The sequence below is a fragment of the Lates calcarifer genome, linkage group LG12, assembly GCF_001640805.2.
Source record: "Lates calcarifer isolate ASB-BC8 linkage group LG12, TLL_Latcal_v3, whole genome shotgun sequence".
Lineage (NCBI taxonomy): Eukaryota > Metazoa > Chordata > Actinopteri > Centropomidae > Lates > Lates calcarifer.
Genome location: NC_066844.1, coordinates 24,809,700 through 24,833,085, shown reverse-complemented (window position 1 = coordinate 24,833,085; position 23,386 = coordinate 24,809,700). Strand labels below are relative to the sequence as shown.

The 23,386-nt window shown below is 39.3% G+C and overlaps 1 protein-coding gene across 1 annotated transcript in view; it reads right to left on the bottom strand.

The window, feature by feature from the left end:
• gnai2b (guanine nucleotide binding protein (G protein), alpha inhibiting activity polypeptide 2b) overlaps positions 1-22,589 on the bottom strand; it is a 40,670-nt gene extending 18,081 nt beyond the window's left edge. Inside the window, exon 1 of the mRNA XM_018686694.2 lies at positions 21,686-22,589. Within this exon, the coding sequence (XP_018542210.1) occupies positions 21,686-21,803 (118 nt within the window). The 5' untranslated portion in view covers positions 21,804-22,589. The remainder of the gene's footprint in view (positions 1-21,685) is intronic.
• Positions 22,590-23,386: the final 797 nt, after the last annotated feature.

Here is a 23,386-nt window from a genome sequence, read left to right as displayed (position 1 = left end):
GATGCAGAGAAACTGGGAATGTGTGAGAGGGTTGAGCATGGAGGGCACTGGTTGAGAGAAAACGTAGTGGGATGAGGACTAACTAGAGTACCTGATAAATTCATGAATTTTCACAACAGGCTCTTTGCCAGTTTGCAGAAAAATACAGAGAGCGGCAGCTACAAGCAAAAAAAATGAAAAGCAAAATCGGTAACACAGGCTTAGTACTTAGTGTAAGAGTATGGTTGGAGAGAGTGACATTCAAGCAGGCAATTACTTATTTTGTTCTTGCTTTCTGCGTCACTTCATTGCCAGTAGATTAGTGGTTTGCTAAACTACATACAACAGCAAATATGGGTAAGTCACAGGATGGCAGACTGTCTTATAGAGAATTCTAAAACTCCCACGTGAGTGCCGACCAACCTCCCCACTAAATGACCCACTTAATATAATTACTTCCCAAGAACCATCTCTAATTATGGCACTAAAACCAAAATTAGTGTATCACGTTTATAGGTTGTTAATTTACAATGTTAGGTTACTAATTATAGGATTTTGATCCCGAGATTTATCTCTTAGTAAAAAATTAACAACACAAAAATGAAAGGATGCATATTAGGCTGACTGTGTATGAGGAACTATTGATTTTTACTTTTAATTCTGTAAATCCACAACACTTTCATCCGACTGTAAGGAAACTTAAGGATATGTAATAAAGGCTTTCTCGTCTACAGTGGTTAGACCTGAATTCTTTGTCTGGCATTCGACAGAGAAATATTATTCTACAGAAAAGTAATTATGACACGCTTTCATGTTCTATTGAAAAGAGCATAATTAGTTTACATTTGCACACTGCTCTAGATAAGAGTGTCTGACAAATTTGGATGAACATGATACATCATGTATTTCAAATTGTGCATGTCTGTGCGAACACACAGGACACAGGACACTCAAAAAAAACCACAGTCACATTCCACAGCAGAAGTGAGAGCGCAGGATCAGCAGCGGTGTGAAGCCAAATTACCTCAAATTCCCTTTGGCAGCGTGCTGGCTATAGATTTAAGAACAAGACTAAGAGCCGACAGTTATGATAGGAACACTGTGAGGCTGTACAGGCACAGTGGCGCTTGGAGCTAAATGCTAATGTTAGTATGCTAACAATAGACACAAAGTCAATATGCTAACATGCACATGTTAAATAAATATAATATTTACCATATTCACCATCGTAGTTCAGCATTAGCTAACATTTTCTACTTAGCACTCAGCACTTAGCACCAAGTACAGCTGAGGCTGATAGGAGTATCATTAACTTTGCAAGTATGTGGTTATAAATCAAGGATGAGGTGTGGGGGAAGTGGCTGTCTAGACCATATTCCATGGCAGTCCATCCAACAATTTCACTTTTGTGCCCACACATTCCAATCCACAATGGATATAAATTAACTGTTCAAAATCTAAAACATTTAATATACAATCATAGACTTTTCATTTTTTATTTTATAGTTTCAGTGAACACTTTGAAGTTCCTCCCTTGTACTACCCCACAACAGTTGGTGATGAGACCCAGGTAAACTAGTGAAGAGACAGGCTTTCTTTCTCCTGGCACCAAGATGTGTGAATGTGGCAGTTTCATTTTGCATTCAGTAGACACCAGACTGTCCACTCATCTTCCACAAGCCCAGAGGGAGCTACCCAGGAAAGGCCAATTAAAAAAAGGCAGCTGTCTCAGAAAAATGAAGCCCGTCCTGGCACATTTGACTTACTGGACAAGTGAGTTAGGTTCTGCTCTGGCTGCAGGCAAAACACACTCAGCACACTCTGTTTGCAAGCGCCATCATTTTGAGTAGGGCTGTGCCAGCGGCAGCATGAAAACAAGGTCACAGTGGCAAAGTTTAGGTGTACTGTTAAGAAATTTCACCATCTAAGTTTTGTGTGTGAGCACATTAACTAATTAAAGCTAAATGTATACTATAGCTCAGGCTGATAGATTTGAAAGAATTTAATCAAAAACCAAAGTATTGGCTCAAGATTAAAAGTCAGGGGATCACCAGCATCATTCCACTTCATCCTGAGGACAGCATAAATGTGTGTACTAACTTTTATGGCAATCCATCCAATAGTTGTTAGATATTTCCATACAGGACTAAAGTGGTAGACTGAGTGATGACATCCCTAGAGCCAGGGCAAAAATATAAACAGAAACTTACTCGTTTACTAGTCGAGAAAACAAATCATCAGATGTTTTTGAACTGACAAACACACACATACACATTTTCTAGAAACAGACAACATCAAAAATCCATTTTGCTATTTCAACACAACATCACAGCATCCTTGGGAGGCCTATAATCACAAACGCTGTGTTTCACATCGCTTTGTCACACAGCCCTCTGCCATGGCATTTCTTCTGTAGAGACATGTAACACATCTAGCATATGCCAGCGTCATAGGCCATCTATTGTTTAAGCCACTGCCATGGGAGAATCACTCACTGGCCTGGCTGTGACACGATTCCTCCTTCGCTCTCATCCTAGCTCACTGTCCCCACCCGTTGGTGTCACGACTGCTCACATCCAACTAGGTTTTACAGCCATTTAAAGGTTAACCTCCTCTGGGCGTTGATGACACTGAGCAGAATACACAACAATGATGCTGTTGCTATTTAAAGCCATGTCGCAGTGTACTGGGGGAGCTGACTGACACAAGCAGACGTGACATTACTTTATGAGTAAATACATTTGTAATTACAGTTTTCCTCCTGACCCATGATGAAATTAATCTGGACATACAGTATCTTCTGAATGAAGACGTGCTCTAGCAGGAAAATGTATTTTTACTACTGAAAATGTGAGTGTGAGTGTGGGCGGTTGGCTTAACACAAAAGTGTTAAATAATTTAATATTTAGTGAAAAATCTCTAAAAAAAAAAAAAAAAACCACTTTAACTGTACAGTACCTGGTCAGCAACTAAATGGTGAACAGTTGGTGGAGACCAAAACAGAGCTAAAAACAGAAGTGAATATAGGAAGCATTTATCAGGTGTCCAGAAATACCACTCAAAATTAATAGCGGAGGTGGAAAACTTAGTGTAAATATGTCAAAGTTGTTTTTACAGCGAGTTGCTTTGTCCCTCAAATGGCTTTTAAAAAATCTATATATTTAAGTCAAATGTAACATTTTGCAAGATGGCGAGAGTGAAAAAGCCACATTGTAAACTACTGTGTATTATTTAGATGGCAACATGAAGATATCACACACACACAGTTGTTAAGGCTCAGCCTCTGCCTGCTTTTGTTTGTCTATGGAAGTGGATACAGGTTTTGAGTATTTATGTGTGTGAGAGAGCAAGACTCAGTTCAAGACACTCATTTACAACTGTAGCTGTTTTTCTTTTTTTACAACACACTTGGTTCTAGTACATTGCCCTCTGTCAGCAGGCTATTATTAACAGCCTCCTCTTTTTTCACCAAGCCTGAAATCAAGCCTTTCTCTATCTTCTTTTTATTGACCTGCAGACAGCAACAAACTTTCAATTATTTTCATGCAGCCAGGCTGCCGGGGGAACAAAAACCTAGATTAGCTCACTGTATCGCTACATGCAGGTTGTAGTGGGTGCCTGTTCACAAACTAGCATCAGTAGCACAGGTGTTTCAGCCAGGCAGCCAGCACCCTCCCTCCCCACCACCACCTCAGCCTGTTTCGCATGCAGAGTGGAGAGCAATGGAGGAATTTTACATGGCTGGATGCAGTACAGTATGTTATCGCCTGGAGTGGAAAAGTAGGTCATCAGCCTCGTAGGGAGCAGTGGAGCTTCACTGCTTCACTCTGCAGAGTAGGATGCTTACTGCACTCTACAGTATGCAGCTATACAGCCAATGTTAACCGTGTTTAATCCTTTAATATGTACGCCCACAAGCATCAATGCATTTATGTGACGTGGATGTATAACATGTATTCCACAATTTTGCATTTAAAATTGCTGTTGAGCATAATAAAACCGTGACAGGATTTAAAAAAAATGCAGCACATCAAGCAGAACATTATGTGTCAGACAGTGAAGACACAAAGAAAGTGGCAGCAGCTTAGCAGACTGAAAGCAAAACACCTTTTTTAAACATCTCCTGCCTAAATCAAAAGATTCACCTCTGCAGTTGCAGCTTGCACCAATGAAAGCAGAGCAGATGAAAAATAAACAGGTGTAGCTTATCAAGACTCAGGTCAAATAAAGTCTGGGGAAAAAAGAATCAGGGAGAGACAACAGAAAGACAAGTGGAAGCTCATTGTGTAGCACACAAATCAACAACATAGAGCGTGCTGAGAGCACCAGATAAACATAAGAGCGGCTGTGACATGAGATGCAGATACGTGTGCAACCTAATCAATCACTGCTACCTGAGGAAGAGTACTGAACTCACAAGAGGAGCACAGCAGAGACAGACTTCATTACTGTCTTCTAATAACAGACACAAGCGTATCTTTACTTTTAATCCTTTTAGACCTCAGTGCATCCTTCAGCACCATTGATCATGTGGTTTTAAATTAACGCCTGTAAGCAGTGGGTAGGTGTCACCGGTACTGCTCTTGACTGGATCGTACCTTTCCAATACAACCCTTCTCAGTCACCATTGGCAACTCATCCTCCTCCTCAGCAAACAGTGCACGTGCTCCGCCACAAGGCGCCATTGTTTGTCTGATCCATTTCTTTGTAAATGCTCCCCCGTGGAGATGTAATGCACAAGAAAAATGCATAATTTCATTTCTACGCCTGTGATGCCCAACCGTGTCTCCTCCAAAAAGCCAATCATCCGACCACTCTTGACATTTTAAGAAAGTGTCTTCACGATGTCAAGTGCTCAATCTCTCAAAACGTATTACATCCCACAGATATGAAGTCTGAAGTAATACTTGCCATTTCCAGCCAAAGAAGTCTATCTGCCAACAGTAGATCATTTGTGGGTGGTTTTTCACAGTGATCTAACTTTTCAGGGTGAGGTTATGAATGTAGCACTGCCCTGCTTCTTACTTTTAGTAATATATCACATAATTACCTTTTTTCTCAGCCAACTTTTGAATGTTAATTCTTTTAGATTTCAGTGCTACCAGTGCTGCACAAAAAGACCTAATCACTCACATTTTATCTCTGCTGCACTGGTCCCTACTGTGTTTTAGAACTGCTAGTAAGATCATATTATACTTTAAGCTTGGGAAAGTGCCATATCTACTAATATTCCCTAGCACTTGTGGCAGTTCCAGAGTGACATGGAGAGAGTGTTTAAAGTCTCCAGCAGAAAGTGCACTAAATAGCATGTCTCTTCAGATTAATGGAACTACTTGTTCTGACAACTAGAGGGAAGAAACTGTGCTGCAAAAAACTCAAAGCAGTGAGCCTTCATACACTATTTGCACATGCTATAAAGACTCCTCTTACAGTCCTCTTTCTTGCGATCTGTAAAATCTTATTTCTCCGAAGGAAAACATCTGGTACTTATTGACTCACTAGATGTTTGGCTAATTTTTACCTCTTTCCCATTTTTGTATGGACAGGTAGAGATATAGATTTTTTTTTTTCTGAAAAATACTTGCTTCATTTAAAAAACATGGTTAACTTCTGTAAAGGCCACTGTTGTCTAATCCAGCAGCCATATAGAGGAAAATACAGCCAAAAAATGGCTATGCTATGTCTTGCCTGTGAAGAGCCACATATATCAACCCTTAATCCCTCAGGTATGACCCTGCTGGAGCGAGAAAATATGGATATGGAAATAGTTGGAGGGATATCTACTTGGACAGCTTTCTGACAATGATCTAGTCATTATCTAAATCCTTGGCTCAGACATACTGGCAGGGAACAAATTGTTGGGCCCATACTACCTTCAAGAGAAGCTTGTGCTTATTAACACACTGTAATTCATCATTTATGCATCATATACTTAATGCTGTTGCTTTTGTATTTTACACCTTCACACTGTAGTTGAACTATGTTTTTATTTTTTTATTATGGCATTTTCTATTATGGAATTTTTTGTCTTTTCCTACATATTTCATTACATTTCTTCCACTAGTGCAGACACAGGCACCATGTGAGAATACATTGTAAAAAGTATACAGTAATAATTCAGGGTTTCTGCACACATTTTAAGCCCTTTTTCAGTAATATAGAAAAACAATGGCCTAGCAAAATTTCTAATGTGTCTATTTATGCTTAATCTCAAAATTTAAAGCCTCTTATAATTAAGAACAGGATTTTTGACCTTGAAATTTTAAGACTTCTTAGCTGTTTCTAAATGTTACTTGTACTGATGGCTGCAAATCAAAGCAGGGGCCATGATAACAGCATCCAAAAAGGAAAATTTTTGGTTTAATTTTCAATTTAGGATTATGTTTTTGAATATTTAATAGGATTACTGTTGTGGAAGATGATCTCCCATTTTCCCCAACTAGATCTGTGGATGCGAGTTGATTACCAAACACACAAAACATCCATCTGCTGTATGTGACAGGTTGACATCAAGCAGAAAATGTACCAATCAGCTGGGTCATTTAGAGCAAAATCAATATGCCCTGAGCCTTCGAAGAGTCCGTATTAATTACACCAATCAAATGAATGCTTATTGATCACCAGTAACAACACTTGACATGTGGACGCTCTTGAGAGAAACTGAAAAACTGATACTCCTGCCCTGTTCATTATTAAGGAGTAAACAGGCAATTGAAGAGAAGGATGTTGCTGTTGGCTTTGTAGCAAGACAATGGAACATAAAGTCCTTTATGCGTTAGAGCTGCTGTCCACTGGTTTTCAATCTATCTGAGCCCTTTAAACAACTTATTTGACATTTCATGTTTAAAGCTAAATCAGAAGGTTAAATCTGTTCATTGATAGATGTATCATCAAAAAGATATCCACAATCTGAGCCCCAGACAGTAGAGGAGTCCATCCTTTATTTTTCTTCTCAAACACGACATTTCTGACTGCCAGATTGTCTCTGTCTGCTCTTGTTCAAAGCAAAATCCTGGTAACAACCACAGAGGTATCCTTTCTTGTTCTGCCAGGATCACAAGTAAATTCTCTCCTAAGACAGTCCATCTTGTGTGATGTGTCTCTCTTTGGTGCACACATACTTGTGCACGCTGCAACATTCAGCTTCATATCTTTAGTACAGTATGTCTTAGTATACAGGATATACTGTAAAATCTGTAAGATCTGATTATCATCGCTGATCAAAACTGTGCAAATCGAAACTAATTCATCTTTTCATTAAGTCTGACAGGCTCTGAAAAACTGGTTATTCAGTGTGTGGAGACAGAATCTGCACACTACCCTGAGCACTGCTGGGAGAAATATAGAAAATCGAAAAAAAAAAGAAAAAAGAATAAACATTAATTTAGGACACAAGACACATAAAATACAATGGTAAGGAGTATGATCTCCTTTGTTCTCCTCTAATCAATCCGCTGTGCCCGGAAAATGATTCCTCACATATCAAACCATCCCAGCTGGTGTTTGCCTGGCAGTCACTCTGCTTACTCTCCCACCTCCCTATGTTTCTGCATACCAGCATGTCAGCTTATACTCTATGCACTCACACAGACGTCAGCAAACAGATGAGACATTGGGAGTGTTAGGCAGTTGCTGCTGTGTTTGAGGCACCAGCCATAAAAACCATCCAGCACTCTGCTATCACACCAGATTGTCAGAGTGCATAATGGCCGCTCAGTCAAATTAGTGGCACATGGCACAGAGTAGAGTTGGACACTAATTCTTATGTGCTCAGACAACCTCTTTTTATAGTTTTAGTTAATGAAGGAACACAAGATCTGGTGATGCAAAAAAAGGCTTTGTATTATGTTCTCATCTTAAAACCAGGAGGCCATTTTAAATTGAAAGATGCAATTCAGGTGTGGATGGAAGTGCAGTAAAATAATGAAACCTTAGCATATGCATGGCGTAATTTATTGAACTCACCTTTGCTTTATCTAAGTATTGGGGAAAAGCCTAACTATACACACCCGACAGCTCATCTGTTAGCTTAAAACAACATAAGTTTTCATCACATTTCCCATGTGGCCATGAGGTGCTGACTCTGTGCATTACAGCAGCTGTTTCATTACTGCTGACCTGATGTTCTGGGAAAGAAATGAGATATTGTGCCGCCTCTCGCTAGACAACATGTCTAAATGTTGGTATTTGGAGGTCGGACCTGGCAGAGCTGGTAGTGAAATGAGGGATGGCCTTGCGTGTGCATGAACTGGATTAGCTGCCATGGTTACGGCACCACATTGCCTCACCAAAACTAAATTACGAACATCAACACATTCACACGTTTGTATGGGTCGACAGTAGAAAAAACTAGAATACTCTTAAAGACTCATTCAGTAAGTTTTTTTTTTTCCCTGTGCTGTGTTTTTGACCTCAGCTTGTTTTGTTCTGATGGAACTTGAAGTACACACTGAAACGATAAAGACTGAGACTGTGAAGAGCACTGACATTTGTCTCATTTGCACGTATGGCATTGAAACAACTTCTTCATTTATTGTCATTGTCACATTCACAAATTATGCACCACTAATGATCTCTTCACGCTTTATAAGTCCACTTTCATGGCTGACAGGCACGATTCCCAGTCAGATGTAATGGACTCTCCATGTCTGAAAAGGTGTCCAATAAAACCAGGGAATGATGCAACATACAAAACACTGCAGCACAAGGTAATGTCACCATCAACAAAACCACAGTGATAATCTCCATTACTGACTATCTGAGAATCTGCAACAACCAGCTGTCTGACATTTCTGCTGGATGACATAAACAGTTTTCAGTTCCTCATTATCTAGTTCTGCAAATAGCCATCAATTAATGATCGACTAAAGGATTCATCGGCTAATGGCCTCTGTTTGTGCAGTCAACTGTTTTTGGGAAATATGCTGACTCACTTTCTTGCCAAGATCAATACCACATCTATCTGTTTTACCAGCAGCCAGCTAGCTTACCTGATTAATTCAGAGAAACCAGTGTTGAGACAGCATGTGTGCTGTACTAGTGCTTTATTTTCTTTGACTAACTCGTCCTTTAATCCAGTGACTACAGGTCCTCTGTGTGTGCTAAACCTCATCTGAATTGCATCTGGCAATACTGGAGATCAATAAACTCTTAACTGGATTTGTGAGTTGTTCAGAGGGGAACACTAAAGGATGTATGTCACTGATGAGTCTCAAGTCTCACTTAGCTCACAGCAAAAGAACAAGAGTCAATGACAAGTCAGATGTGAGACTTGAACTGACACGATAAGAAATCAGATTTATTCATTTACGATACATGTACTGATATTCATTGCATCTCAAATGGCTATAATCTGAAGTGTGGTATGTATATAACCATATGGCTTGATAACAAATAAATTTTTTGGGAGGATATCTACTGTAATTATTCATGAATACAAGACAATGAAACACAGCTTACAGATGCAACCATACACAGCTTAGTGTAGCTCTCAATCATAACTAATAGCAAATATCACTGAGTATACAAACAATATGATGAGAGAAACCAAATAGTGATACTAAGCTACTAAGCCAACAGACTTTATGGATAAACAGACAGATGACAGAGAGATGAGATCTGTTTCTAAAGCTACATCTCCATCTCAGACTGAGTGTCGTTCATTATCTAGAGCTAAATTCTTGTTAATGACATTCAAATCTTTTGCAGTCTGACTCCTGCACTGGACAGTTATGAGTTCCTGCCAAATTAATGGCACATTAAGTCAGATTGGATCCAACCAAATTATTTCCCACATGAACTTTTAAACAAATAGAGCAGTTAGAAAACATGCATAGCACTTTTATTTTTATACTATCTGGAGAGGAAGAGAGAGCGAGAGCTCTGAGCTACAAATGCTTACAATGCTGATGTGTTCAGATATGTGAGAGCACAGCATAAGCTCAAATGTCTCTCAGTCTCTCACCATTACCTGCTACACAGAAGTGGCATTAAAGCGACCTTAAATCAGCTGCTTTTGAAATTGTCTCATTTACTTCCCACTGTTTTACATCCTTTTCCAATGTGGGCTATAAATTAGAGAGCTGTTTCACTGAGAAACGTTCATTGGGTAAAAGGATCACACTATTGATTTCATCTCTAATTCGCTTATTATTGTATCTGGCCTTAAGTTACCATCAGCATCTATCCAAGAAGTTTTTCAGTCATATTTTAATGACTTTTTGTTTCCTTCTCTGGTTTTACTGATTACTAAAACCTTCAGATTTTCCATCGTTGGGTGAAGAAATTTCCACAGTTAATATCTGTCTCGTGTCAAGATGATTGATATTTTAAAGGATTACCAGCAAGTTAAGTACATGTCAGCACAGCAGTAGGAAAATTGCAGAAAAGCAGCCATATAGCAACAACAGGCAATCACATAAAATGTCATCTGTATTTCCCAAGATCCTTGAGTCGGTTACTTTAAAGGCAGGCGACTTGATTATGATGAGCGAGTAAAAAGGGACCACAAGCTGGAAACAACAAACACGTCTTCTGATGAGGAACCTGTTCACTACTGTTCACTTCAGTTGTTTCTCTGTGACAGTGTAACAGTAGATGAGCAGAGAGGAGTCTTAAAGTCAGTGAACTGACAGAATGATGTCAGTTACCCAGGAATAGCTTATTCAACTAACATTTGCCACCATAAGCTTCTGGTCATACCAGACCTAATTAGACTGTGGCAGCAAAACCCCTAAAAATTGTGTTACTTCCTTCTTCAAAAGTTTCACAGTCTCACTTTAAAATATCAACCAAAAAAAAAAAAAAAAGTTTCTATATAGGGAAAGAAAATAGCAGCCAAGAATGGAGCCTTAAAGGTTTCCATAAACAAATTTGAGGGAAATTCTGAATCACCCGAACAGCAACAGAAAACTTTCTGATAAAGTGATATGATATGTGTGTGATTCATGCAGTCTGAGGTCAAACACAACAAGGAATAATAACTCATCAACATTTGATATGTAATGATAATTTATGACTCTTGGTAATCCAGTCTCTGTACTTTGTATTAAACATTAACAAGACTTATTATATTGGAAAGAAAGAGGGAAATCAAATTCAGGTTTTGTAAGAAGACTAGTTAGGGCAAGTGCCAGCTTGAGGACACACACTCAGCTACTATATGACTTTTTTGTGATGGCATTAATAATAAAAAAAATAGTTCAAACAATCTCTGAAATCTCTGAAAAGACTTTAATCTGAGATATACTCAAAAGAAACAAATGATGCCCCATGGTGGCAGGAAATATTGAGGTCACAATCAGGTGGTGCTCACTGATTTTTATCTTCATAATCTTCAAAAGAGAGCGGCACATTCACCACCTAATCAGAGGTAGGAGGAGCTGTAGGATTATTGTTCTCTCAGCGGTAATTTGAACTTTTAATCACTTGGAGAAAACTGTAAGATCGTATTTGTAAAACAGCTGGATGTTCTTTTCAGAGTACCGCAGGAAAAGTATTTTTAGAAATGATTCATTTCTCACAGCAGGGTAAATGGGAAAAACAATAAAGTCTTCCGACCAAAACCTTCATTTTAAGCTGTTTCAGCAGAAGCCAAAACATTACTATCTGTTTCCTCTGTTTTCATATTGAATGTTTTTGTATCAAACAGCAGTAAATGTTGACACATTAAAATATGATGGTAGAGCAAAAAAAAAAAAAAAAGAATTAAAAAGAAGAAATAACTGCAAGTATTTTGGGCCCTGCTGTTTTTGCAGAATGAAAAAGCATTTTCAGAAAGTATTGTGTATCATTCAGTATGAATATAACCATGGCAACCAGGCAGAGAGGAATGGTTCATCCTTGTGAACTGGAATCACTGAACCAAACTATTTTAACTCCATTCACCAAAGATTCAATACACTCAATACAACCGTAATGACACTTTCCCTCTCTGAGGTCTTTCCAATGCAAATGCACACACTTATAATTGTCTAAGAAAACAAGAGGCTCACGTGGCAAAGAAATCAGGCTGCTAGCATAAATTTTGTTAAGTAAATGGATTATTTTTGTGTCGTATCTTCAATTAGCTTGTGTCTAATTGTAGTGATGCCATCCTGGAAATGAATTTAGAGGCTGTATCACTGATTCCACTGAGACTTTTATCTTTTTTTAACTTCTGTGTACAGTGTGTGCTTCACACTGTGTAATAATATCACTGTTTTGCCTTTTCATTGGCCCATATGGAACCTATTTGCTCTCAAAGGGGGTTCATTTTAATCCTTCCCATGCTTGGTTCCAGTTTTTAAACACAACAGGGTTTTGGGGGAGTTTTTCCCTCGGCATGAGATGTTTAGATCTAGTTTAGAGTCCAAAGTAAGCTTGTGAAGCTAAAAAACTGTGATAACAAGCTATACTAATTAACTTTATTTTTTAACAGAGGCTATAATTTCACTATAACGTGCTTATGACTTGCAGTTCAACAAACACACACGTCCTTTGGTTAGTGGTATATGCGAGTGATCGAGTTATTGTATATTTGATTGATTTATGAATGTGTGTGAGGAGCGGGGTTAATAGCTATGCCAGGAATTTTTCTGGGAGTCAAATCGATGCGTGACCTTTAATGCTGGAATATGAAGCTTCAGCTTGATGCACTCTGCATCAAGACCATTGACCATAACTGCAATTGTACTGAATGTACAATGCTGCTGAGCAGACACTTCAAACAGCCAAGCTTCTGTGTTTATGCTCTCTACTGAGTAGATTTCTAAACCCTGTGGCAGCTGCTGATATAGGTAATGTAGACTAATTGCTCCTCCAAAAATGTTGACCGGAAAGAGGAGTGTGAGTAAAACCTTTGCACGTCTTTCTCCACTGTTTTATCAGACAGTTGTTGCCTCTGCCCCCAGGACAGTGTACCTGGGCTCTTTCAGATTTCTCTGAGTTTAAACTGGCCTTAATACTTTGCCACACAGCTGGTGCTCTGTGATAAGGTGGCAATACTCCTGTTGTTCCCTGGTCCTCACTTCTCAACAACTGAAAAGATCATTTCAAGGTCATTGTTTGAACTATATTAGATTTATATTATTTATAGGAATATATAGAAATCTAAGTACAGTACATTTCAACGTGTCTTTGTTTCTATTTTTAATACAAGAGAAAAGGGCATGTTAGATGTTAAATGGTTAAATTCATTGTACATAAAGTCGATTTGTGAGAAATCAGAAAAACTTTTCATGCTAACTTCAGTTTATGTCAGCAGGCCAAGTTATTTTGCCAGAGGGTCTGATTTGGTCCACAGGACACTCTTTGCCTACCACTGTTGTGAATAAATCTTTAATTGGGGATGCTCAGTGCATCGCAGAAACTCTTCCCTACCACTGCAGAGGTTGAGGGGTTTGATTCCCAGTGGCAATGCCTCTGGCTTACCTGTGTTCATGGGTGCAAAACTGCATGTTCCACCTGTGCTTCACCTGCTACTGTAGATGGTGCCTTCACACACTGCGTGTAACCAAAAATCTATGTTTGACATTTCATTTGAGGCTGCTACTTCTGCAAAACATGGGAACTTGAAACATTATGGCTCTACCTTAATGATACTATCTAGCACATTTAGAAGTGTACGACTGATGAGTGTAATACCACCTGTGTCCCTCTGGACCATCATGGCTGGTAGGAAAGTGCGTGCAGTCATAAGACATGAAACGGGACGGAGAGAAACCCTTTTTGTTCTCGCCTTCAGGAGGTTTTCAGTGTACCAGTGAACAAACTCAGGTAGGCAATGATGAATACAGGGATGCTGGTGTAGAGGTTCATAAATCAAATCTGATTACGCTGACATTTCATGTGGCCCAATGCCCTTTAAAGTGTTTTGACATCTTTTCCAACTGCAATTACTTACTCATGCTTATTTTCAGGGCGAAAAGAAAAGCACCTCCAGAGGTAACACTGCTTTAAAAAAAAAATAAGGATATTATATATTGTGAACTCCTGTTTCACAGTGTTCTTTAGAGTCCAGGACCTAATGCTAGCATATGTGACCTATTTAGGATACAAACAAGCCTCCTGGTGCATGCGTTGGTGTTTATTCCATTAATTCATTAGTCATTTGAAAGAAAAAGAGTCAAAAACATTTCGATAAATGATGAAAACTGTTAGTCAATCAATCAAGCATTTACTGGTTCCAGCTTTTCAAATCTGAGATTTCTATCATTATTAATTGAATATATTTGGATATTATTGATTATTGAGTCCACAGTCTAAACAATGAACATATAAGTTGTAAAAATAACAGATTAACTGAGTAGGAATCGTGCATCTTGCATCCCTGCATCAACGTTGTCAAATATCTTAATTTTAAAAGAAAATCTTAAAGATTTCTGTTAAATTGAACTTTTTTAAGGTAAATGCATGGATTTATAATAATCTCAAGTGAAGCTTTATTTCTCCCTTACTCTGCTTATTCACTCTATTAGCTCTCTAGTATTATCTCTGTCTCTCATCCTTTATCACTGTCACTGTCAACCCTTTGTCAAACTGAAAAGGTTTTTTAGAGTGTTTGCAAAACCAATTAAGAGGTCAAAATCTGACCAAATGACATCCAGCACCTTCTACGTCAATTGGCTTTGGACTGAAGTGTAACTAATGTGAATGGATTGAAGTTGACACAGGTAACATGTTGATGAGTCTTGGTCCCATTAAGACTTTGCTGCTTGCTGAGGTCCTCTTGAACTCTTCACCTACTGTCTGAGAGGGGTTGAATGGAATGTGAAGAGATGAGGAGGGAAAGAGATAATAGAAACTCCCTGAATTATGAATGGGGCTGATAATAGAAATGTGATTGGAAAATGAAAGATGGGGAAGGTTCAGGTTTGTCATCTGCGTCAAACAGAAGATGAGGAGTGAGAATGGACTTTGGAGCCGACTGTTTTTTGCATATTTTTGTAAACTGTGACAAATGTGTAATTGTCTGCAGGTATCACAAAGTCAACAGATAAATTTCCTCCTACTGCAGCGACTGAAAAGGCAGAACATACTGGAAATTACCTTAGAATCTCACAAAGGCCCGAGGGCAATATCTTAATTGACTCTCTTCCGTACACACAATGCAGGGCTGTGAGGATAAACTATGGGGAGGCTGCAGATGAATAAGCAGAAAGCAGCCACCTCTGCAGAAACTACACCACAAGCAAGATTTCAAAATGTATCACAGTGAATAGAGATTCTCATTATCAGTATTTGTTAACCTTCTTTCTCAATACATTTGAGAAAGACATGGCACAATACTCCAACACTAAATGATTATATAGCACTTATTCTATGAGATAAATTACATCTGATAGGACATGACTCTTTGCATCTTGTTTTTACACAACAGTTTTACATTGTTGGACAGTTATTTTCATAAATAGTAGTATGCATGCTGGCATATTTTTAGTTTTGTTACTGCCAGATTGCTACATACTCAACTGTACTCAAACCCCACTTAGATTTAGTACATGGTATAGACTTTAAACACACAGCAAATATAGGATGAAGACTGTCCAGGGTGTATTCTCCTTTACCTAATGCATGCTGGGAGTGACGCAAAATCAGCAGTGTGCTATAAATGTAATGTCTAATGTAAGATACACATCAGTCTGAATAGCTCTATTGTGCAATAGTCTGAATTTATTTTTAAACTCATCTGTGAGCTGTAAAAATGTATGGAGGAAGGGCAGGTTTGCCCATGTGTCATAAACACATGAACCCTGAAAAAGAGTGTCATTCTCACATCCACAAGAAGCTAACTTAACACTCTTACAGGATGTCATTAAGTCCCATCCTTCTTCAGGAAATATTCACAACTCACTTTCCTCTACAACCAAAACAGACATATGTATGCACTGCCTCATTCAGGGTTTACTGGACAGTATTCATGTTCTTCACAAGGAAAAAAAAACTTAATAACTCTCTGCTATTACCATCTGTAAAGGTGCAAAATCTACATCAAGTAAACACGGCATCCTAAAATATGACTGCGGTGAGGGCCCATTTCTTGCTAGTTCAGCACATAAATACACATGCATCTATTGAGGACTTAGTGGTATCCACCAGAGACATGACTAACAGCACATAAGTATATTCTTTCAGTTTGTGGGTAGTTGTGAAGTTGTCATCTCTGGATGGACAGTCTCACCCTGAGCCCTTCTCTCTTGGTCATGAGAAATGAGTCACGTCTGTGAAGCACTATTATTATCGTCTGCCCGGGGTGGGAATTAGAGATAAGCTGCAGTGGAGGCTGATTTAAGGGGGGTTCAAAGGAATGAAGTTGGGGGGGGGGGGGATCCTTACTTAAAATTTTTGGGTGAAAATGTGTGAAAGGGAAACTGAGACTGTCCCTCAGATAGGGCAGTATCCTGCCCCTAAGATTCTCTGTAATGTGAAATTCATCTTTGATCAAATGATTTGATAGATTTCAGCACAGGTAATAAATACAGTATGGCTCTACATGTGCTGAAATAACAATAATTGTGTGCATTAATAACATTTAAAATCAACCTGGTAACAGAAATACATTTTGAGAGATAGATTTGTATGCAATCACGTTTTATAATAAATTTGATTCTGTGTAGTGAATGGTAACAAACTGTACCAAATGAAACATTTACACATTGACTTCTCAGTTCTCTGAGGGCTGAAACTTCTGTCTGCATTTAAATCAGTTACTGTACTTTGCCTGTGGCTACAGAATAGCCTTCACAGTCAGGACCTGAAAATACACAAGCTAGACGAGCTGTCTTCCTCCTCTGAAACTCCATCCTTCCTGAGTACTGCACAACAGTTGGCATGGACTGCTTCTGAGTAGGCTGTTACTGATCCCTGCCCCGATTCCAGCTTATTTAAACAAACCTATAGGCTCAAGTAGTGTGTAATTTCCACAGGTGATGGGGTGTCCCTATCCTTTAGTCCACTCCACGTCTTCAGTTTTAATTTGATTTACTCTCATTGTAAATAGTTTTCTTACTGCCCTGCCACCACAGTTCAGATGAGAGATGTTTAGAAAGTTTTACCAGCAGCAGCAGGTGCTTAATGGGTTTTCTTTGCCTTGGGTTTCACCTCTCAGTGTACAGAGGCTCACGCCCTACCGTCTGATAGATGGAGGTTTCACCTGCAGAAAGGACTTCGACTACTACTCAGTTCTATTTCTCCTATAAAATGCTGAAATTTAATAAAACTCAGTACAGGACAGTGCGTAGTTAGGATGCAGATGCAATATTTATCTCATCATAAAGGTGTGATTTTATGTGGCTTTCGTGTATTACTGAAACTGCACTTCAGCAAACATTTGTAATACCTAAACAGCAGTTCATTTGGAAATCAGTTTTATAGGGGCCAGACCGAGGCCCCTGAATAGGTGATTTATAAGCTCGGTTTCATGACATCAAATTATTGAAATGAAAGATCTGGGAAATGATTAATCAATAAGTACAGATGTTGAGCACTGATGATCCTCACTTCCTGAGATGTTGCGTCATAGATTTATGCAACATGAGTTTTTGTTCCTGGTTCCAGCACTGATAAAGACATGCCATCTAGTCAGTCACTTACACAGAGCTCTGGAGTATGGCGCAACATGGTGAAATCAGTATTTTCTTCCACAACGGGCGCATGTTGCGGTGAGAGAGGAGTTTCCTTTGGATCTGTCAAGTTTTCTTTTTAGTCTTGTGATGAATTGTGGCTTTATGTATCAGCACAGCCAGTTAAAGGACATGGAAAAGCTCTTTATGTCCGGACACAACTCGACAAATGTTCACCAATTTTTGTTCTCCTCCACTTAATTTGTTTCTGACTGTCCATTCCCAGTCTTTACTTTAAGTTACCATGAACTATTATGTGAATCACCTAAGGGGTTATCTGGTTTATCGTGCATTTTTTGTCCTGAACATTGTTGGCAATGGCAGAACTTACTCATTCTGCAAGAAAAAAGGGAACAGGCTTTTTAGTTCCCCTGAGAACTGGCCGAACGCCACAAAGCCATTAAAAATTTTGATGCACTCCTTTCATGCTTCACTCGTTACCATCAAGTGACTCATCTTCTCTTTGCCAGAACAAGTCAGTATTTTCTCATACACAAACAAGACAAATTCATCCATTATTTTGTCTACATTATGTCCTCAGCTCAACCTTAAAGTGAAACGTCAACAAGTAGCAGTCTCCTGCATGTTCTCAGTGCTGTCAGTACACGGCCACTTGGAACTAGCCAGAGGTTTTTGTCATATTATGTTCATTTAGTGATGTTAATAGTCTCTGTCCTAAGGTTCTAAGGACTGAAATAATATGATGGGGGGTAAATACTTGCGTGGCAGTGCGCACTTAAAATACTGCAGTGATTATGTGGGTTGGTCAGCTGTGAGTTTCTCAGAGAATTTTATAACAGCAGAGAAAATGTTGCTCACAATACTGGAATCCTGTAATTCAGACGCTTTATCCCAGCTTGTTATTTTTCATGACAAGAAAATTTTGACTTGTAGTGACTACAGAAAATATATATATAATATATATTATAGTCATGCTTAGGCACACTTGGTTGAGGTTAGTGAAAAATCAATCTTCAGACATGTTGATTTAAATTTAACCAAACCCACAATCCTTTACTATATTTAACCAAAGTGCTTTTGTTGCCTAAATCTCGCCACAGGCAGGACTCTGGATGTGACCCTTTGTCTTTCGTGTAACACCTGCCATAATTTAATGAAATTTAAAAAATCTCCTCAAAATAGTGCCCATGTACATGAAATCAACAGATTGAGAGCAGGTTGACTGTCAATCAAATATGAGGCTATGACCAGCAGCTCGTTAGCTCAGCGCTAACACTGGAAACAGGGACACAGCTTGTCTGGTTCTGTCCTAACATAACCAAGTCCTCTTATCAGCATCTCTAAAGCTCAGTTAATATGTTTTGTTTGTTTAATCTGTAAAAAAAACAAAACAAAACATAAAACCGAGACGTTGTGGGTCGTGATGACCGTTGTGCACTCACTTCCTGGAGTGACAACAAATCTCCAGGAAGTCATGGCACAGGCCAAGAAATAGTCACGTTTACAGCCATCCACACTCAAAATCTGTCATGTGATTCCTCTGGGCACCTTGTAAAATATTTATACTGTGTACAAAAGCATCAAACCATGTTAACTCTCTGAAATACATCAGTGTGACTCTTCATCTTTGTTTTTGTTGTTGTTGTTTTGTTGTTTGATAGAAACATTCAGACCATGCTTGGGGATTTGGTGCTGCTTATACAGATTTAATCATATAGCTGTAGCATAGCTGTTGGAAAACAAGTTCAGGAGAAACATGCTCAGAGAGATAGTTGGAATCAAGACCACTTCAGTATCACCTCCATAATAAACACCTGATGAGACTCCACAGAGATAAATTCAGGTACATACCTGATATAGATATCAGCCACACTACAAGCTCATTTTGTGGTTGTTGGCTAAACACCTTCTGTGTTTATTATTAGTCATCTTGTTTGACATAAAATAATACACTGCCTATCCTGGGCTAAACTGTTGGAATTTAATAAGATTATTTTCAAATATCAATAAACAGTATGTCACAGAATGGCAAATGCATTCAAGTCTCACTTAAAATAACAATACTAATGTTCAAAGTAATGAATGACTGATCACAGATCCACTGTGATTCATTAAGACTTATTCATTTTGACAACAGAACTTTGCAGAGTGATAAGGTGATATATCATCACAGTATCAGAGCCTCTCAAATGTGAATATTTTCTTCGTCTTCAGTGACAGTAAACTGAATATCTGGGTTTTGAACAGTTTTTCAGGAAAGTCAAGAACTTGGATGGACATTTTTCACAACTGACAAAATAACTGACAGATTAATCAATAATAAAAATAACCATTTCTCACATCTGTAGACAATTTAAAGTTGTTATACTCAGAGGTATTATAACTGGTGGTTGCTGACCCCTAAGTAAGCCAAAAGTAAATCCTTCAAATACACATATATGGCCAGCATGCATCTATTTCTTTAATTCTATTTCTTGTTCAAAACATGTTACACAGTGTCTCAAAGACTAGTGATGACCTCCTTAAATTATAACAGGCTGCTTCCACAGCAGACATTTTGACTTGTCACAGTTGGAGAAGCATAAGTGTACATAATAACATTAACGGTGGCTCTGTATTCAGTAAGCAATGACAGTGAGGAAGTGAGCTAGCATCCACAAAGCCAGTACCTGAAACTAAAGCAGCTGAATTGAATTCTGCCATTGTTGACTCTATAATTCACACCTGTGCTTTTCCTACTGTGAAATGTTTTTAGAAATACTGTTCACTCCAAGTCCTGCACCTCTACTTCCAGTCTTCTTTTTTTTCCTCTATTTTGCTGTTGTTGCTGAACTGTCACTTTTGCTCTCCTGGCTCACAGCACTGTCCATCAACTGTCATCTTATTGTCTCTCTCTGTACCAACAGCTCTACCGTGTTGACATTACACACACAGTGTCAAAGATACACATCTCATCTAGAGGTGTGTGTGTGTGTCTGTGTGAAGAAGGGGAGACAGGAGCTATCAAGATGTTACAGGGTTTAAACCACATGGTACAGAAACTGGTTACACTAGGAGCGTTTGGTCTGCAGATACTAAACACTACTTTCCCATCAGCTCTTTTAAAAATATGAAAAAAAGTTTCATTGAAGGTTGAAATTAAGGTCATAACACTGTTATTAATGGGAATCCATCTAAGGCTGATGATTAATAAGTCAGTCTTTCTGACTTCAGGTTATCCAAACTTAACAACTAGCCATCCCACAGCTCCTCTGCACTTTGCTGGATCCTGTCCTCTATTAACAGCTTGTCACAGCGAGATGACACCCATCCAACCCCACCCACCCACCTCCACACCACACACAAGTGAGAAATTGGTAGTGAGTGGGAGGTTGTGTGTTCGTTGTTTGTGTGTCTCTGAGAGTGTGTGTACAATCGAGAGTGAGAGGCAGAAGAAGGAAGACACATAGGAGTGTGTCTCTCCAGCTTCAGAATCTATTGAATAAAAACAGCTCTTTTTCACTGTTGCCAGCAGACAAACGGGAATTGTTTTGCTGTAGGGAGAGACTGATGTGTGTTTCAGAATGGTGCTGAAGTGTAACCCTGTAAATGTTTAGTCCTGGTCCACAGGTTTGATAAACTGAATTAAGCTTTCTGGGCAGAATGCCAGCAGCAGAGCTCTGAGAAGCTGTGCCGCATGTTGACATGATGATATCTGACTTATCTCCAAGTATATGGATACTTGTGTTGGCTAACTAATGACATGGTTACAAACTGTGTTTCACTATGATTAGTGGATACATAAGCATTGGAATGGCCTCTCTGTCTGTGCAGTAATATGGTTTGTACAGGCCCTTGTCTTGCCTTTAAGGAGAATTAGCTCTTTATGGTTTGCTGCCTTTGTGGTAGTTTGTGATTTGATTTGATGCTTGGTAAAGTCCAAACTTTAATTTTATACAATACTTGCGCACAAAATGTTCATTTAAAAACCGTGTTTTTTCATATTATCATGCCAGCATCATATTGAGCTGCTTGGTTACAGATCAGATAATTAATCAGGTGTTTCTATCCAATTATGCTCCAAAACTGGAGATATTTTTGCAGCGACAAACACTCCTTACATTTTTTAAAATAGGACTTTAGGAGCATATCCTGCTGTAACCTACCTAATAAAAGCAATTTCACTTCTCTGGCTGCCTTCTCTCCATCCTCTCGGAGGTTTTTGTCAATCATCTTTGACCTCTCCGCGGCAGCCTTATCCTCGGCGCTCACCGTACAACCCATGGCTCCAAACGCAGGGGCGCACCGACCACTTGCGCAAAAAACAGGCTTCAGTGCTGATGGTCTCAGTGTGCCAGCAGATTTGCCAAAAACAACGACGGAGCAGCTCTCGCTTCCAGCACTGCCTTCTAGAGGAGGAAAACAGTCGACTCCAGAGTTTTTACCCACGCGTCAAAAGTCAATTTTCCTGCTCTCCTGAAGCTCACAGATGAAGCAGGCGCGTCCGAATCATGTGCTGTTGTTTTTTTTTTTTTTTAAACACCGGGTCTCAGGCTGTTACCGGTGGTCCATGTCGAAAACGCTCAGAGCCCTGTCTCTCTGTCCTGCATCCATTCACAGGCTGAGATGCCTGTGCTCGCTGCTCCGCCGCAGACTCCCTCACTTGTCTTGTCGGCCTCGTGAGCTGCGCGTCCCTCGGTCGCGCGACTTGCTGCAGTCCCTTTAGGTGCTCAATTCTAGGCTCGCGCGAAAATCCCTCAGATATCCCTGAGACAATTGGGAGTAGTCGACCAGTCGCATCGACGTCACTTGAACAACTTGTCGCGATAGTCCAATTAAAGCAGGTGAACTCTCCGCGGCGGCTTGTGTGGCACCAATTAGAGAGGAAGCCAGCGAGGCGTGATTTCAGGAGTGTGGTGTGCAGACTGCAGTGGGCGCTGTGCCAGCTTCATTCCTCTGCATTTCTCATGGATGCAGATTCTGAGACGACACAACACAACATTTCAAGGTCGACCAAACTTCTCTGAGCGACTGACTGAACTGTGCAGGAGCAGGTTTATCTTTGCATTGATGCAGGACAGGCTGTTTAAATGGATAACATGGGTCTTTGTGTCACATGTTTATGAAACACCTTGGCACATAATTAGGCCGATTTAAGAGTTGGTGGACAGCGCCATCTAATGGACATAGACCTACCTGTTTTCTCTGCTAGTTGATCCTCACTGGACCCACATATCCTGTCATGCCATACAAACACAATAAAAACAATAAATAATTAAAACCGTTTCATAAGAAGTTTCTCTTAAGTATTCCACCATCGTTCAGCTATGGAAATGCTATTTAATTAATGGTAATCCTTGGTCATAGTGGCCTTATGATGAGGTCATGTTTTTTAAAATCTTTTTTCATTTGTAAAAGACAGTATTGTGCTGGTGAAGCTTCAGTTCACTCCTTGTTACTCCTAATTAATTTTGCTAAATGTAAAAGGTTTTATTACTAAATCAGCTTTGATGTGCCTTTGAGAGACAGTTGGCTACATTCTGTATGTTTCTTTTATGTGCTGTCATGAGTTGTTGAATGTAGCAGCAAATTTCTGATTAAATTGCCTGAGGTGTCAGAAATACACCAGCCTATGTCTCATCTGCAGTTTCCACAACAAACACATCTAAATAAAATAGTGGTGCTGTGTTACAGTAAAAACCTGTAGTGTGTTGACATAACAACTTCAGCAATCAGGGTTCATGATAACCTACAGTTCAGGTTTAGTGTTTTTTTTTGTTTTTTTTTGCAAACACAGCTTAGCCTTGACAGACATGATAAGAAGTGCCACCAAGTTTAGACCAACTCTTATTTTCAAACCATGTACA